The sequence below is a fragment of the Platalea leucorodia genome, assembly GCF_965183815.1.
Source record: "Platalea leucorodia genome assembly, chromosome: Z".
NCBI classification, from domain to species: Eukaryota; Metazoa; Chordata; class Aves; order Pelecaniformes; family Threskiornithidae; genus Platalea; species Platalea leucorodia.
In genome coordinates this window covers 12,624,452-12,639,014 of record NC_138858.1, presented here as the reverse complement: position 1 = coordinate 12,639,014, position 14,563 = coordinate 12,624,452, and the positions used below count along the sequence as shown (strand labels likewise).

The following is a 14,563-nucleotide window of genomic DNA, read 5'->3' as shown; positions in this document are numbered from 1 at the left end:
TTGTTTGTGTTGCAAAACTGAGTGAAAGTTAGGAAATGTTTATGGTTGCTGCCATGCGTATTCGTTAATTTTTCTCCCTTTTGGCCTCGTCCAAACTCGCTGTGGTAAAAACAGAAAGTGAGGATGTAATTAGAAGCTGCTTTATAATGTGAGCATCCAAGGAAACAAACTACAGACAAGCACATGTATATCTGGCATTGCCCAACTCCTGCCTTTGCAAACTATTTTGTTGAAGATTCCTGGCTGTAGTTCCTAAATTTACTTGAGTGATGGGTTTTGGGGGTATGTGGTATCGGTGGGGGTGTCATCCTGGGGGTGGCTGCCACCCAGCCGGGGGTGATTTTCTCCGCCTGGGTTAGTGCCAGCCTCGGCAAGCTGGTAGTTGCTCTTGTTTTGCTGTTGATCTGCCTTTGCCTGGGAATCCTGAGCATCCGTGAGCAAAGTGCTTGAATTCAAAGCAATGCACTTGCCTGGGCAAAAATAACGCCAGCCCTGTCACCGGGGAGCTCAGATGGGAAATATTTGTGCTCATGGGGAATTGTAAAACTGAATGAGTATTGGCACGGTTTGCTTGTTCTAGAGAGGGCGAGTCCTTTATTCTGGCAAATGTTAGGAATATCAAACATGTATTTAGGCAGTGGGAGAGGAAGGGTTTGGTGTGACTGATGGAAACTGTTGAGCAAGAGAGACGGTGCTTTGTGCGGGGTTATTATGGTTAGAAACCTGTCGCAGCATGCAGAGGAAGCACGGTTCAGCAAGCCCATAGTCAGAGCCGAAAGCAGTTCATCCCCAGGATTTACTGTATGCACAGCCTGTCGTCAAGGCCGAGAACAAAGTAGCGATGTTAAATAGCTAAATAAACCTCCTGTCCCTGCAGGCAATGGTCCTCAAAAGACAAAAATGTCCTTTGCAAGAGTGGCTGCAAGTGAAATGAAGCGCTGATGGCCTCGCTGGGAGAGGCAGGGGGCTGGAGGGTGGGTTGGCTTGGTCTCACGCAGTCCACGAGCACAGCGATGGGTAACGGTGTCGCACGGTGCACATTGAGGGCCTCGCCACGATGAACACACTTGTGGAAAATTCACTCCTTTTCCCTTCTTCCTCAGGCCTCCTGCAGCCTGAAAGTCACAAAAAGTAACATACGTGGGGGTGCATTTGTGTGTATGAGTTTAGGCTCTTTTTTCCTTTCATTAAGTTTTTTTAAGTTTTTTTTTTTTATGGCATAGTCAGATCACACTTTCAGACTTTTCCCCTGCTGCAGTGGAGGGTTAGGGTTTCTTTTTTGGTGTTGGTAGAGGGCTGAATTTCTTATCTTGAATACATGTTTCTAGCTTTGTGAGCTTCTTGGTCAAATCACAAGATCTGAGGATGCTGAATGACAGGCATTGCTCCCCCTTGGTAAGGAGGGAGCAGCTGATGAAGTAGCTACCGTTTTCAGTATTAGGAAGAATCCTGGAAAATACCCAAAAGTCTTTTGAAGGCAAATAGCCCTTGCTGCTAAAATTGGCCCCTTCAAATAAATTTGAGAGCCATGAATTTGTTCCTTCCCTATCTGCCCCCCAGCAGTTGCAGGGTTATTTGAAGCCTGGCCTCTCTCTGTTAATAGGGCTCCTCTCAGGAGCTCAAGTAAGCTTGCAAAAACATTGGGAATAAGTTTCTTCTACCCCAGCATACCGCTTCCTGCTATAAAATAGACTTGATTAAATTTTCTGGCTCTCCCTTTCATTGCTCACAGACATCCAAAACCTTCAGTTCTCAGTGGAAAGAGGTACTTTGGGAATTACAACTAATGTTGAAACCTAATGAATGTGGTTTGCCAAAACAATGTTGCAGAGATTTTTTTTTTTCCCCTTTCATTTAAAATATCATTGCAAAACTGTGCTGCTGGAATAAAAGCTCTTTCAGTGGGATGTGTTTTTTCTCCTCACTTTTGGGCATTTATGATAATTCCTGCATAAGGGAAGAATAGGAAGTTTTATCCCAAAGGGGTGACCTCACTGCCCAGGAATAGCCTGGTCCTGCCCCTAGCACTGCCCTGCGCTGCGGCACTGGCACTGGCCGGGGACACGATCCAGCCCCTGTGGGCTTGCAGACACCCCCCCCCCCCCTCCCCCGGGCAGCTTTGCACCAGGGGCTTGTCACAGTCACCCGTGCAATTTTTTGTGGCACCTTCCCTGCGTGCTGCATCTGTGCAAAAAGCCTGGATTATGATAAAGAATATCTCCCATGCTGAACTTCTCATCCAATTTTGAGTACGAACCATTACTCTCAGGTTAAATCTGCTCCTGGCTGTCACTGCTGCCCGGTGTGACTGGAAACCAGGGGCAGAATTAGATAAAAGATTTGCAGGGACGAAGAGGAAGGATGTGAGCTGGAGGCTTATAAAGAAGTTGTTTTAGAAGGGTGATCCTAAGATAGCCTGGGCAAAAGGTGGAGAGCCCTGGAAATAAGGTGGCGAGGTGTGAAACACAGTGACAAGATTTGGGCACTCAGGGTGAGGTGGGAGAAGCATTACACACTGTATGTGCTTTGTATGTGGGTCACACGTGAATTGCTTTTGACCCCTTCCTTGCTTAACGTGAGGCACATGTGCTTTCTGGTTGGGTGATTTATTTCATGTTTTGTAAATGTGAACTTGTTTGGGCTTCTGGGTATGGAGCGAGTCTTACACCTTGGGAGGAACAGTACGGAGAAGGAAAGTCGCTGCCATGCAAGACTGAAGATTTTCAAACAAATAGCACTCAATGCACATCAATCTGCAATTAAGTAAAATCTTTATTTTGACATATTCTCTCAGTTTGAAAGTCAAAGTTCCAGTGCCTCTTCATTCACATTTCTGAGATTTGTTGTCTAATTCAGCAGTATTGTTTTTAAAAAAACCAAACATCTGATGATAACAAGTTGTGTCTCTGCAATTAACGGTAGCAGTGAAAACACTTTGAGCACTGCTCTGTAACTTACTACAATGAGTGGAAAAAGTAAACAGGAATTTAATTGTATTCCAGTGTGTGCCCTGGGCATGCTCTGCAAGCAAGTCTTGTCTAGTTGGGTCCTTGTGCTTCTAGTGAAGCAGGAATCATGCATGGACCTAATAGATGATAGCCCTGGACTTTGTAAACGTGCATCAAATGAATACATTGGGGAGTACTCTCGTTAGGGGCATGGAGCAATTACCCCATGTCTGCATTAGGCAGTAGTGTAGCCCAAAGGGGTGGGGATCTGTAGGATGAAACTGCTGAGACGTGACCTCCACGCTATGGTTATTTTTGGGGTTACTTTGGATTAGCTCTAGTGCGGTCCCATGGACTGAACGCTGATGGTCATTCAGCTGGAGCATACAGCACAGCAACTGGAGCGCATTGGGTGTGCTCCTGGCACACATCTGCCGCTTGAATTTCACCTGAGAAGAACCTGGTGGGAGTTTGGAGACTGCCTGGGCATGCAAACCAAAGCACAATAATAAGGAAAATGAGATTTGCTTCAAAACTCTGCTCTTGATTTGTACTGAAGTGGTACTGTTGGGAGCCTTTGATCATAGGGGTGTTGGGAGGGACAGTGGCTAGCAGGCTGCTTGCAGATTGAGCATTCCCCCAGAAATCTTCAGGTTTTGGGCATTTTTTCCCCTCCATCCATCCTGCAGTAACAAATCTGTAGAGTAACTGCCCCATGCCACGTTAGAGTCTGGTAAAGCCTTGCTTGAGGAGGGCAGGCAAACCCAAATCAAGATATTTTGGAAAATATATTTGGTAAAAATGGAGTAAGGGGAAAGTTTCTCCAGTGTTGATAGTGTGGTGTTCGGAAATGGTTGTGGATTTAGGGGGATGACTGCACTCATTCACCCCTGCGTTGCAGCTGCATTACCAAGAGGCATGAAGCAACAGACTGTGTCTAGCCTTGCCCCGTCCTCCAGGGGAGGGCACGTCCACCTCTGGGCTCCAAGAAGACGATGAGTTGCCTCCTTCTTTGGCAAAAGCGTAGAGGAGGTGTAAAACTCGACCTCTCTCCAAGTCCTCAAGAAGAGAGCAATTGGGAATGAAGAGTAATTGCACAGGACACCAAACAAAAAGCTTGTACTTGTATTGCCTGGAGCTTCAAGAACATGAGTGTCTTCAGAAGGGCAGGAAATCCTCGTGGCGGGAGAGACCGCATCTGAACAGCAGTAACACAACATGGATCGAGGAGTAATTGCAGGTGCTAATGCTTAGTTGTAACTTGATATCATTTTGGCCTGTTGCAGCAAAGGTAGAAAGCTAGTATTTATCATTTTTAAACTGATAACTAGTCATTTTAAATTGCTCAGTTTTCTCGTAACTGGAAGTGGTATTTGTGGGCAAGGCCATGTATCCAGCTAAACGTCTGTTTGCAGCAGAGCTATGAATTAACAAATTGGAGCATTCAGTGCCTTGATGGTTTGACTGGATTAGACAACTTCTATTTGTACACTCTGCCACTAACCAAGGAACAAAGAGAATTTTCTCTGCTTAATACCCATTAGACTGTCTCTAGGACCCAAACCCAAAAAGCACCATGTATATCTGTCTCTTGGGACTTTTAGGTGCAGTTGTGGGAGTTGCTTGTTTAGTAAGATCAGGTCCTTTGTAAAGCTCGAGTCCAAAGTCTCTGCGCTCTAAATGCAACGTCACTCCTCTGTTCTTCTAGCACAGCCAATAAATAAGCAAATCCTGAAGGATTTTGTGTTGTCCCTTGGGGGCAGATGACTGCAGTTGCATAATCTATTGGGTTTAGGATGTCCGGCAGAGCTCGGGGTGTTCCCTAGGTGTGGAGAAGCTGTGCAGCTCCTCAAGTCATCCTCTTCAGAGGTTTGTTCTGGGAAGGGAAGAGGCTCAGTGTGGTTGTTCACATCTTTCATCCACGTGCTGGGTATTTTGGAGGTCCCCGCTCTGCTTGTCACTTGCCCAAAGCCCTGAACATGCTTCTGAGGTGTCTCTACAATGTGCAGGGCAGAAATGTGTTTTTGCGCTGTGCCAGCATAATTGCAGTGATCTAGCCTGTCTTCTTTCCACACCTGCGATGGGGATGTGATGCAGCTGGGCTTCGTTGTCTGCGGTGAGGATGCCTATCCTTTCAGTTTTAGAAACTGGAGGTATGAATGCCATGCAGCCGAAGCCAGCCGGTACTTCTGTCTGCACCAGGTGTGCAACTCCCTTCCCTCGGGCTGTGGCCGCGCGCGTCTCAGCCGTACGTAGGTGGGGGCTGCCGGTGGGAGCAGAAGCGTGGTCCCCTGCCACCTCCACCCTCTTCTTCTCCTGTCCCTGCCTCTGCGCTGCTGTGACCAGAGCAGAGTGCTGGGTTGGGTTTAAACTCCCCATCTTCAGGTCTGAGTTTTTTGAATGTTTGCTTTTGGCAGGGTAAATTTAAAGCTGGATTGGTTCCCTCATTGCGTTCATTTGTACTGTTGCCCAAATGACTGTGCCGGAGCCCGGACAAGATATGGGGTGGAAGGAAAGCTGTGATGTTGTTTGGTATCGCCTGATCCCAGATTTAAGGTGTTTGTGAAACTGTAATACTTAAAGCTGGTGGCTTCACCACCTTAGACCGTCCAGCATTTTTGTGGGATAAGACATGTTGGCCCTGTTTTTTTGTGGAAAGACTTGCCTGGGGTGCCATGAGGGATCCCTAGCACAGCAAGGGAAAAGGAATTCAGTTCTCCCAAATTCAAAGCCACATCATTGCATTGATACCAGGTAGAACGAGGTGTCTCACCAGGCTTTAGTCATGGTCCTGTGTCGCAAGGCTGAGCAGAATCTCATCTTCCAGCAAAACCCGCAAGCAGCCAGTGAGTCCATGAAAACACAGCAGCAATCCTCCCTCTGCTCCCTTTTCACCTTTCCTGAGAGTTCAGGATTTCACGGTGGGCAAAGCGGTCTTGCCCGAGCCCTCCTGCCAGCCTTGCCGGAGGTGTGTTTGCCCAGGGGCTCTTGCAAACTTCAGGGCTGGAGCATTTGTTCCTGTTGGCCTTAAATTCTTGGTGGCTTGGTTTTTCTGATGAACAGTGAAGATCAGACCTTGCCTCATCTGTTTGCTGCTACCATTGCGTCTCCAAGATGTTGGTGTGGTGTGGTGTTGTGTTGTACAGACTACAGCAGCCAGCCTGCAAGCAGCTCGAGCATCGCTGTGGTGAGCACGAACAGTGTGATGCTCAAAGCTACAGGCAGTTTTAATCTAGCAGAGGATTGGGTCTAATCAGCAGCAAACATGCTTGTACCGGCTTTTAAAAGGCCACAGAAATATATCTTGAAATTTAACTTCCAAATTCGTTTTTCCTTCAAGATTTCCATAGGTCTAGTTGCATTCCTTGCTATAAATTTAGTAGCAAAAAATGTGCCATAAACAAAAAAAATGGATTCAGAGTTTTGTTCTCCAGAAAGCCACCACTTTCGGTATCCTGAGAAAAACCTGGTATAGCATAGAGAGCCACAGCCTGTGTGAGACTTGGGGAGGTGCTGCTTAACCTTGAGCTGGGGGTTGCTCATCCTCGAAAGGGAGACGGGAGCCCTCTTGCGCACCCGGGGCCACTTGAATGCACTCCCTGAGTGTTATTAGTCTCTCAGCTCCATGACTGATTTTTCCTTTGCCCTTTCTGCCTTTCCTCCTGTTTATTAAGGCAGGCAGAGAACATCGCGTCCCTTGAGTGTGCCATCGCCCGCAGAGCCTGGGGCAGGAAAGGGCTTGTCGGTGATGAGATGCTGGATGGAGCTCATTCCTGGTGTGCTGTACCTCTGTGCCCACAAGAATATGTTGAAGTAGCAGCTGGGTTTACCAACGCCATTGCTTTCTGCTGAGATAAATTGTGCTTAGTTAGTGCTGAGCTGGGTGCTCAGGGGAGGTGGAGGAGAGGACTGGCCATGGGGTGTCCCTGCAGCTCCGAGGAGGTGAAACCTCTTGCAAGCTTGGCTGCAGCAAGGTTTGCCCGAGACTTTGTAGCTCAGTGGTTTCCTTTGACTGCATGTGTTAGGGCAGACTTGAATCCTGCCCGAAGACGTGGCAGTCTGTGAAAAGTACCCCTCAGTGCTTGCCAAGATCTGTTGTCTGTGGGCTGGGTGTTCTTGCACAGTGAGGGCAGCGAGGTGAGGGTTTCATGAGGAGCCCTGTGCCCTTCTATCAGTCACTATCTGTTAGTCATTAATTTGCCCTGTCTTAAGTGAAAAGCAAGTTAACTCATTTGCAGGTATCATGGAGAGATGGTTTGTTAATTTTAGCTTTTAAATCCCCCTTGGGGCTGGAGGTTTCAGTTCTGTGAGGATCTGCACTGCCCTTCATCTTTCCAGCCTAAAGAAGATTGAGTTTCAAGATGTTTTACCATGCCAGACTCTTTCAGAGAAGAGCATAAAAATTAGTGGTCTGTCCATGCTGCTAAGGACATTACAGGTCCCGAGGGGACTAGGTGGGGGCTCTGAAAGCGGTTGTCTTGGCTGAGGCTGCTTCTCCATGCCCTGGTGAGCTGCACGATGGACCGGGATCTCAGTGATGCTCTGTGTGTATCATTTCCAAAGCACTTTCTGATCTATCGGGATGAAAGATTCTGGAGAAATGCTAAATAGTATTATTAGTGTAAAATAAACATATTTCTTCTGCTCCTAAAGTGGATCCAGATGCTTTCTTATGGCTGTTGGGTCTGCTTTGGTTTTTCTGCAGCTCAGTGCGGCCATCTGTATTTGTTCAAGTGAGATGGGATGTGATAGAGAGCATGTCACAGCATGCTCTTGTCAAGTCTGTAAACCTTAGTATTTATACACACACACACAAATATATATATAAAAATGAAAAAATTGCTAGCTTACTCTAAGATACCATTTCCGAGCCTGACACTTCACATGCATGCCAAGGAACTTGGAATAAACTCAGTGAGTTTATCAGTTTTTACGGTCGCAGCAATCAGTTCAGCTGTGTAGGGGAGAAATGGGATTTGGCTGCATAACTCAAAATAGTCTCCGAAAGAAGCGGACGTGTCCATCTCTTCATAGCTCTGATACAAAAAGAATATTAAATGCTCCCTGATACCAGCCACCAGTTGCATTTTCCAACCTGTGGTTGAGCTTTGCAAGAGGTAACTTTCCAGCTGTTTCAAGTGCAAAATAATTTTCCCCTGGTTTTTAGGGTTATTAACATTTTCATGGTTTCTCTCCTACAGGGGAGAACAAGTCTGGGCTGGGGGTTTTACCAGAGCTGGTGCCAGGGTGAGATGAAAGCAGCAGGAGCAGCCGGGTGGTCCTTCCTTCTGAGCGTGCCGGTGGGAAATGTTTCCAAGCCGATGTTTCCGTGATGTTTTAGACCCTGCTTGGGGAGATGACTGCAGCATCTGAGGGGTCTCCCAGCTGTGCCGAGGGGACTTGACATGACCTTGCAAAGACTGGCAAATACAGAAAGTGTGAATGGGTGTTTCGCTAGTAAAATATTTTGTTTTGGTAACTGGTATTAATAGATGTATGATCAGCTGGTAAAATCTCTTGCATTCTTAAAATCAGCAATAACAGGATTTGTTACGTGTCATCATTCACTGGCACTAGGAGTAGCTGCCCAAGGTTTCTTAGCTGGTGTACAAGATCCAGGGCTTTCACTGAATCCTACTCCATCTCCTGCCAACCAGAACAGGGAATAGGAAGTTTTAGGGTCTCAGTTTTCAATAAATTTGGATCAATCAAAGCTGCATTAGGAATATTTTTGCTCTATGCGCCTTCTCCATCCAAGCTGAAGACCATGTTCAAGCTAAGCGACAGCTTGGAGGTTGCAGCTGATCCCCCACATCTGTGCCAAGAGCCGTGTATGCTCATCAGCTCTGATCCTGCCCTGCCTGAGACATGCTTGGTGTATTGATTGCTAAAATCTATGTGAGTGCTCTACAGGCACCAGATCTAAAAAAACGCTTGTCTACATTGCTCACATTAAACCCCCTGAGAAGTGGGATTTTGGGTCCTGTCTAGCTTTTGCAGTTTTCTGCAGTCTGGAGGCTGTATAATTACATTTTATTGAATCTATCCCGTTACTCCCTTCTGGCATGGGATGCTCCTGGATTGATAGAAAGTAATTAAAAATCTGAAGGTTCTCACTTGTTTTATACAACCTTCCCTGTCTTTTGTCCAGTGTTGAGAGCTTGCTGTGCTTCTGTGGGGTTTTTTGGCTTCTTACTTGAACAGGGGAAGAAATGGCAAAGAAAAAGGAAGCCAGCATGTACTTAGCAGAACTTAAAGGTGGCTCAGGCTCCTGTTTAACAGCCCTGTCTCAGGAGGGCAATACAGCAAATGACCACAGATTCTTGGTATATTAGTTTCCTATCTTGTCGTACGAGTTTGGTGTTATACCAGTGCTGGTTTTCCAGTACGGGGTGCCTGGTCTTTGGTTTGAAACAAACTCTGAGATAATGGTGCCACTTAGTGCATCACTGGTACCAGCTGTCCAGAAATACCTGACATCTTTTTACCTCACTGACCCAGAGAAGACATCTTTTTTTTTTTTTTTTTCACGAAAACTTATTGTGTGCTTTGAACTGCCGAGAAGTACTCAAGAAGACATAAACCCATGAGTTACTACAGGCTGCATGCCTGGAACATGCAGGCCATCTCAACATATGGAGTAAATCAGCACGGCTCTGCTGATTTCAGTGCAGCTGCATCTATTACCGCTCGCTGTAACCCTGCTCCAGACTGTAGGGAGGGTTGTCTGTGGACAGTGGATATTAAAAAACACACCCTTCTTTCTTCCCTTTTCATAGCTTTACACTTCATGAACAGAATAAATGTGCTACAAGTGGAGGTGAAATAGTAAATTATTTTTGCCTCTATAAAATTACTTTATTTGGACATATGATAAGTTCCCTCTCATTCCCCTTAGTTCCTAAATCAAGTAGTTGATTAATGCATGCACTTGGTTTCTGGCATTCAAAAATACATCAGTGATTAGTTCAGAGATAGAGATCGGTGTTTTAAGAAAAAAACCCCACATACGTGCACCTGCACAAAAACAAGTCAGGCAGAACTGACTCTGCATAAAAACAGGGTGGGCAGCACCCATGTAAGCCACAGGACTATGGGAAGAGGAGCTGCTTTTCTGTTTCCATGTGCCAGGAGAAGCAATGCTATCAGGCTTATGTATGACGGATCAGAGTGCAGTGGTATTGCTGCAAGCAAAAGTCATGAATTTTAATCAACTTTACTGGCTGCCTTGAAATTTGAGTTGAAAGATAAATGTGAAAAACAGGCAGCCCATATTGTTTCTGGAACAAAACTGCCCCTTTTCTGTTGATTAATAGAATTTTTCTTTTAACGTGATAATAAAAAATACTTCCATCTTGGTTCTGGAATTTTTTTTAGGCTAACCCTTCAGGGCCTGCCAGCCCTGGGTCCCTCCCTGAGCCGAGTGTCACCTTATGGCCACCCAGATGGCTGACCTTGGCTGCAGAGACTTTCCAGCCAGCAGGGCTTGTTGGCTCTCTGCTTTCAGCCGTCTTGAAAAAGATGGGTTTAGGGTTGTATTTAAATATTCTTAATGTTTTTTTTTAAAAAAAAAGGACTTGCCTGGTGAAAACTGCTGAGTGGACTGTCCAGGGAGTTGGAGTCCAGTTTATATTCATTGGGGAAATTTGGCACAGCCAACATACTTGTCCTTCCCCTCTGTTGCTCCAGGGCTGCTTTTAAGGTTATATAGTTGCTGTATTCATTTGGGCATCGGTCTTCCTAATTAAATATAAGTGATTGGAATGCCAACATGGTCTGGCGGGGTACATCTAAGCTTTGGGAAGAGGTGGACTGAAACTACCAGCTCATGTCCCTGGACAGAAACACACAACCATGGTGTTATTTCCAGCCACTGCCAGGCTGGTCCAGATTACTTTGAGTAATTGAGAGTGCTTTCTTCACTCCTCTGTACAGAAGTTTGCTTCAGGGGTTATCATAGCCACTTTTCCTGTTTTGCCATTAAGTCATCTCTGTGCAGGAATAACTTTGAAGGGCTGTATTTAAGACCAAACAACTTTTAAGAAAGGGAAGGGGAAAATTAGCCTACAAGCACCAGGGAAGAAAAAACAAAGGGTGGAAGACTCTTGAGTCACTCCTCCTCTCAGCCACAAGTGCTGTGTTATTTTCTCCTAAGATCTTCTATGGTTCAGCTCCACACCTAGTTTCTCATCTGCTCTGATAGCTGTAGGTTCACCAACTGCTTTGCATTAGTGAATTAGTTCATTGCAGCTGCAGCAGAGGCTTATTTGATGCTCTGGGAAATTCTTGCTGCTTTCACTAGTGAGAAAGGCAATGTATTTTTGGGGCCTAAATTAGTGTGAAAGGGCACATACATACCTGCTAAGTACAAATTCCAGCTTGTTTGTACTCTCAGTTGGTTACACCCTTGGCTCAGAACCCAAATATTTTAAGAATTTGTGTTGAGGTATATCCTTTCCCAAAAGAGGCATGAAGTTAGATTCCCCTTTTGCATCAGTGGGTGCAGTTTCTGTAAGGACGCTGAGTATTTGCTTGAAGCAGAAATGTCAATTCCTTCAAGGCATGTTCAGAGACTTTGGGAGGGGAGGCAATGCTTTGCTTTGGTATGAGAACCTGGTGGATGCTCCTTGCACAATTGAGATGACTTGGCTCTTGCTTTGATTGGAATACACTTGCTGTAAAGGAAACCCACCTTATTTCCATGTCCCTTTGCGGGAGCTGAGATGCCTTGTAGTGCCACGCTTTGCTGTACTGAGGCCATTGGCGCTACACCTGCTTACCCCCGTGGCTGATTTTTTTTTCCCTTGGGCCTTCAAAGCATGTACGTACGCCAAAGCAGAAGATTAGTGTCACTAAGGAGGCTCATTTCAGATGCAAATGCTCTATGGGCTTTTACACAAATGAAGCCTGCCTGATTTTTAATTTTTTAAAAAATTTATTTATTTATTTTAATGCCTCACTGGAAACACTGTCTGCTTTGCTTTGCTTGTTCCACCTTTCCATGTTGCTGTGCTGTGGGTCCAGAGGTTGGGGTGGTGGGAATGCGTTTGGTGGCATTTACCAGTTGTCATATTACGCTGCAGTGGGATCAGTCGGGATGGCTAGTAGGGCTGTTGTTATTCCTGATACTATTCCCGGTATTATTTCCCTCTAATACTGAAGGAAGAGAGCATTTGCCGATGCCTCGAGGTGTCCTAATGTACTCGCACACCAGTTAATCAGCTGCCTGAGAAGGTGCATGAACGTCACAGGGCGCAGCGTGTTGGGGTGCCGGGGTGGGATGCGGGTGCCGCGGGGCAAGCAGTCGGTAATCCCTGTGCATCCCTTCCCTTGCAGTTACCTGGCCGAGCAGTGCTGGAATGGCGGCTTCGTCTACCTGATCATGTTGCGCCGCATCAAGCGCAAAGCCCCTCTTCCTCCCTCCAACGGCAACAACAGCAACAGCTGCGACCCCAAAGCCAAGCCCAGCCCCGAACCTGGCGACAGAGCTGCTCAAAATGGGAAAAGGACCAGGAAGTTTGGGGTCATCACCAGAACACCGGGCAGCAAGGACAGCAAAGAAAAGCTGGCCTCGGAGCACGGGAACGGGCACTGCACCCCGATGGAGGTGGAGGTTGCTCAGCCGGAGACCTCTGAAGCAGAAAGCAACGGGGAAGAGCAGCTTCGGGGCACTGGGGGACAGTACCGGTGCCGGCTGTCAGATGGTGGCGTGCCAGACATCGGTGACCAGTCTGCCCAGGTACGTTTGCATTGGGTTTTTCTGGAGAAGAATGCAGCAGGCATGCAAGTGAATTAAGGGAATTTCTCAAGCAGTTGCCCTGGTTTCAGTGCTCCATCCTCGGTCTGACCCTCTGGGTGACAACCCAAGCTGTCAGGGCACCGAGATGCGGGATAGGTTCCAAAACGGGGCAGGAGGATTAGAGAGTTAAATAGTAATTTTGAGAAACCTCTGTCATGCTCCATCTGTGATGGAGGGGAAGGTCCTCATATCTCTGACGTGTCACGGTGGGCCTCAGGATTTCTTTTGTTGAGACAACTGGTGACCTTATGACACCGGGGCAGGAGGTGTCAGTGGAAGATGGTCATTTTGTCCTTTGGGGCTTCATGTTTAGCTCTGTCTAAGCTTGACGGCACCTTAAAGCTCATGTAAATATTGGAATTGAAGCTTCTCTTTTTGATCCACCAAACCAACAGTGCATTTATTTGTATTACAAAACTTGTTTGGCCAGTGTTTGGGGACCACATGGAAGTTATTGTGAATTTTGCTCCGAGTTGATGAGGTGGACGATTTGTTAATGTTTGGGACGACAGTGGGATCGGGGCTTTCATTGCTTCTCTCTTCATCCTAATGGAGATCTTGGGGTTTGTTGCCTGGCTAGAATTGCAGCATTGCTGGATGGAGAAAAATAACCCAAGCCTTGATCAGGTTTCAGTATGCATCTATCACCAGAAGAGCTGTCTGCCAGTCTTTCCAGAGACACTGATAGTATAAACAGATGAACACTGCTTTGTTGGGCTTGGGGCTTGCTGCAGCAGCTGGTTTTGGTTTTAAGACTTCAAAGCTGGTAACAGAGCAGTACGAGTGAACATCTCATCACTAAATTCTGTTGAGGAAAGCACGGGTTTAAACGTGTCCTCTGAATTAGTGCTCCCCAATACTACTGCAGGGTGATGGTGGTTGTGTACTTAAACTAATTTAACTTAAAGTACATTGGAGGGGCTAAAACCAACTTTAAAAAATGCCGGTCTTAAAGAAGCGTAATTGGGAAAACCTGCTTTTCCCATCAGTGAGACATGTTGAATTTCATGGTGCAACGGAAGGGGAGGATGTTTGTGTACTGTTCTTGCAAGTCTCCTAATTGCAGTCTTTCTGAAAGAAAAAATTAAAAGTTTTAAAATAAATAAATAAAACCTTCAGAATTTTGAAAGCTCTGGTCCATATAAAAACTTCTTGAATCTGTTCTGAAGATGTCTAATTAAACACATGTTATAAATGAAGATGTTCAGAGTTTGTTTTGAGGAAGTGGAAAGCCAAAATATACATACATATATCTCTCTCTCTCTCTCTCTAAAGAAACTCTTGATCCAGAGCCATCTTGTGCTAGTGTTACCTTGATGTTTTGAGTCATTTTGATCTGAGAAGTAAATTGTTAAATTCAGAACATATATGTATCAGTGTGAGCAATAAATATATTTTTAATGCAAAGCACATACAAGGTGGCTTTGTAAAACGTAAAAGCGTAGTTGAGTCACTGGAAATTTAAGCAGTATAATCTGTTCAGTTGTGGTGTATCTGTCATGGAGCCTGTTGGGAGGCACAGTCGTTTAGTAAAATTGCTTCTCTCTCTCTTTTAATCCCCCTCCCTAATGTTTTGCTTAGAGATATGACCTCTGTATGTGTCGGTATTAATTACATTTTCCTGACATCTGAATGAGAAATGTGAATAGCTGGAGCCTAATAGCATGCCTTGCTCATCCTTTGCTTTTTAAAGATTTAGCATCCATGGGGTAGCTGCTATCAGATTAATGAATGGCTTAATTCAGTTTCTTAATAAGTATTGAATAGTGACAGTGAATAAAATTTTCAAAATTATTTCAATCCTGTTAAAAAAATA

The 14,563-nt window shown here is 45.7% G+C and overlaps 1 protein-coding gene across 1 annotated transcript in view; it reads left to right on the top strand.

The window, feature by feature from the left end:
* Positions 1–14,563, top strand: part of PDZD2 (PDZ domain containing 2) — a gene marked incomplete at both ends in the record, with an annotated part of 140,247 nt that overhangs the window by 60,874 nt on the left and 64,810 nt on the right. Inside the window, one exon of the mRNA XM_082337490.1 lies at positions 12,285–12,687. Within this exon, the coding sequence (XP_082193616.1) occupies positions 12,285–12,687 (403 nt within the window). The remainder of the gene's footprint in view (positions 1–12,284; positions 12,688–14,563) is intronic.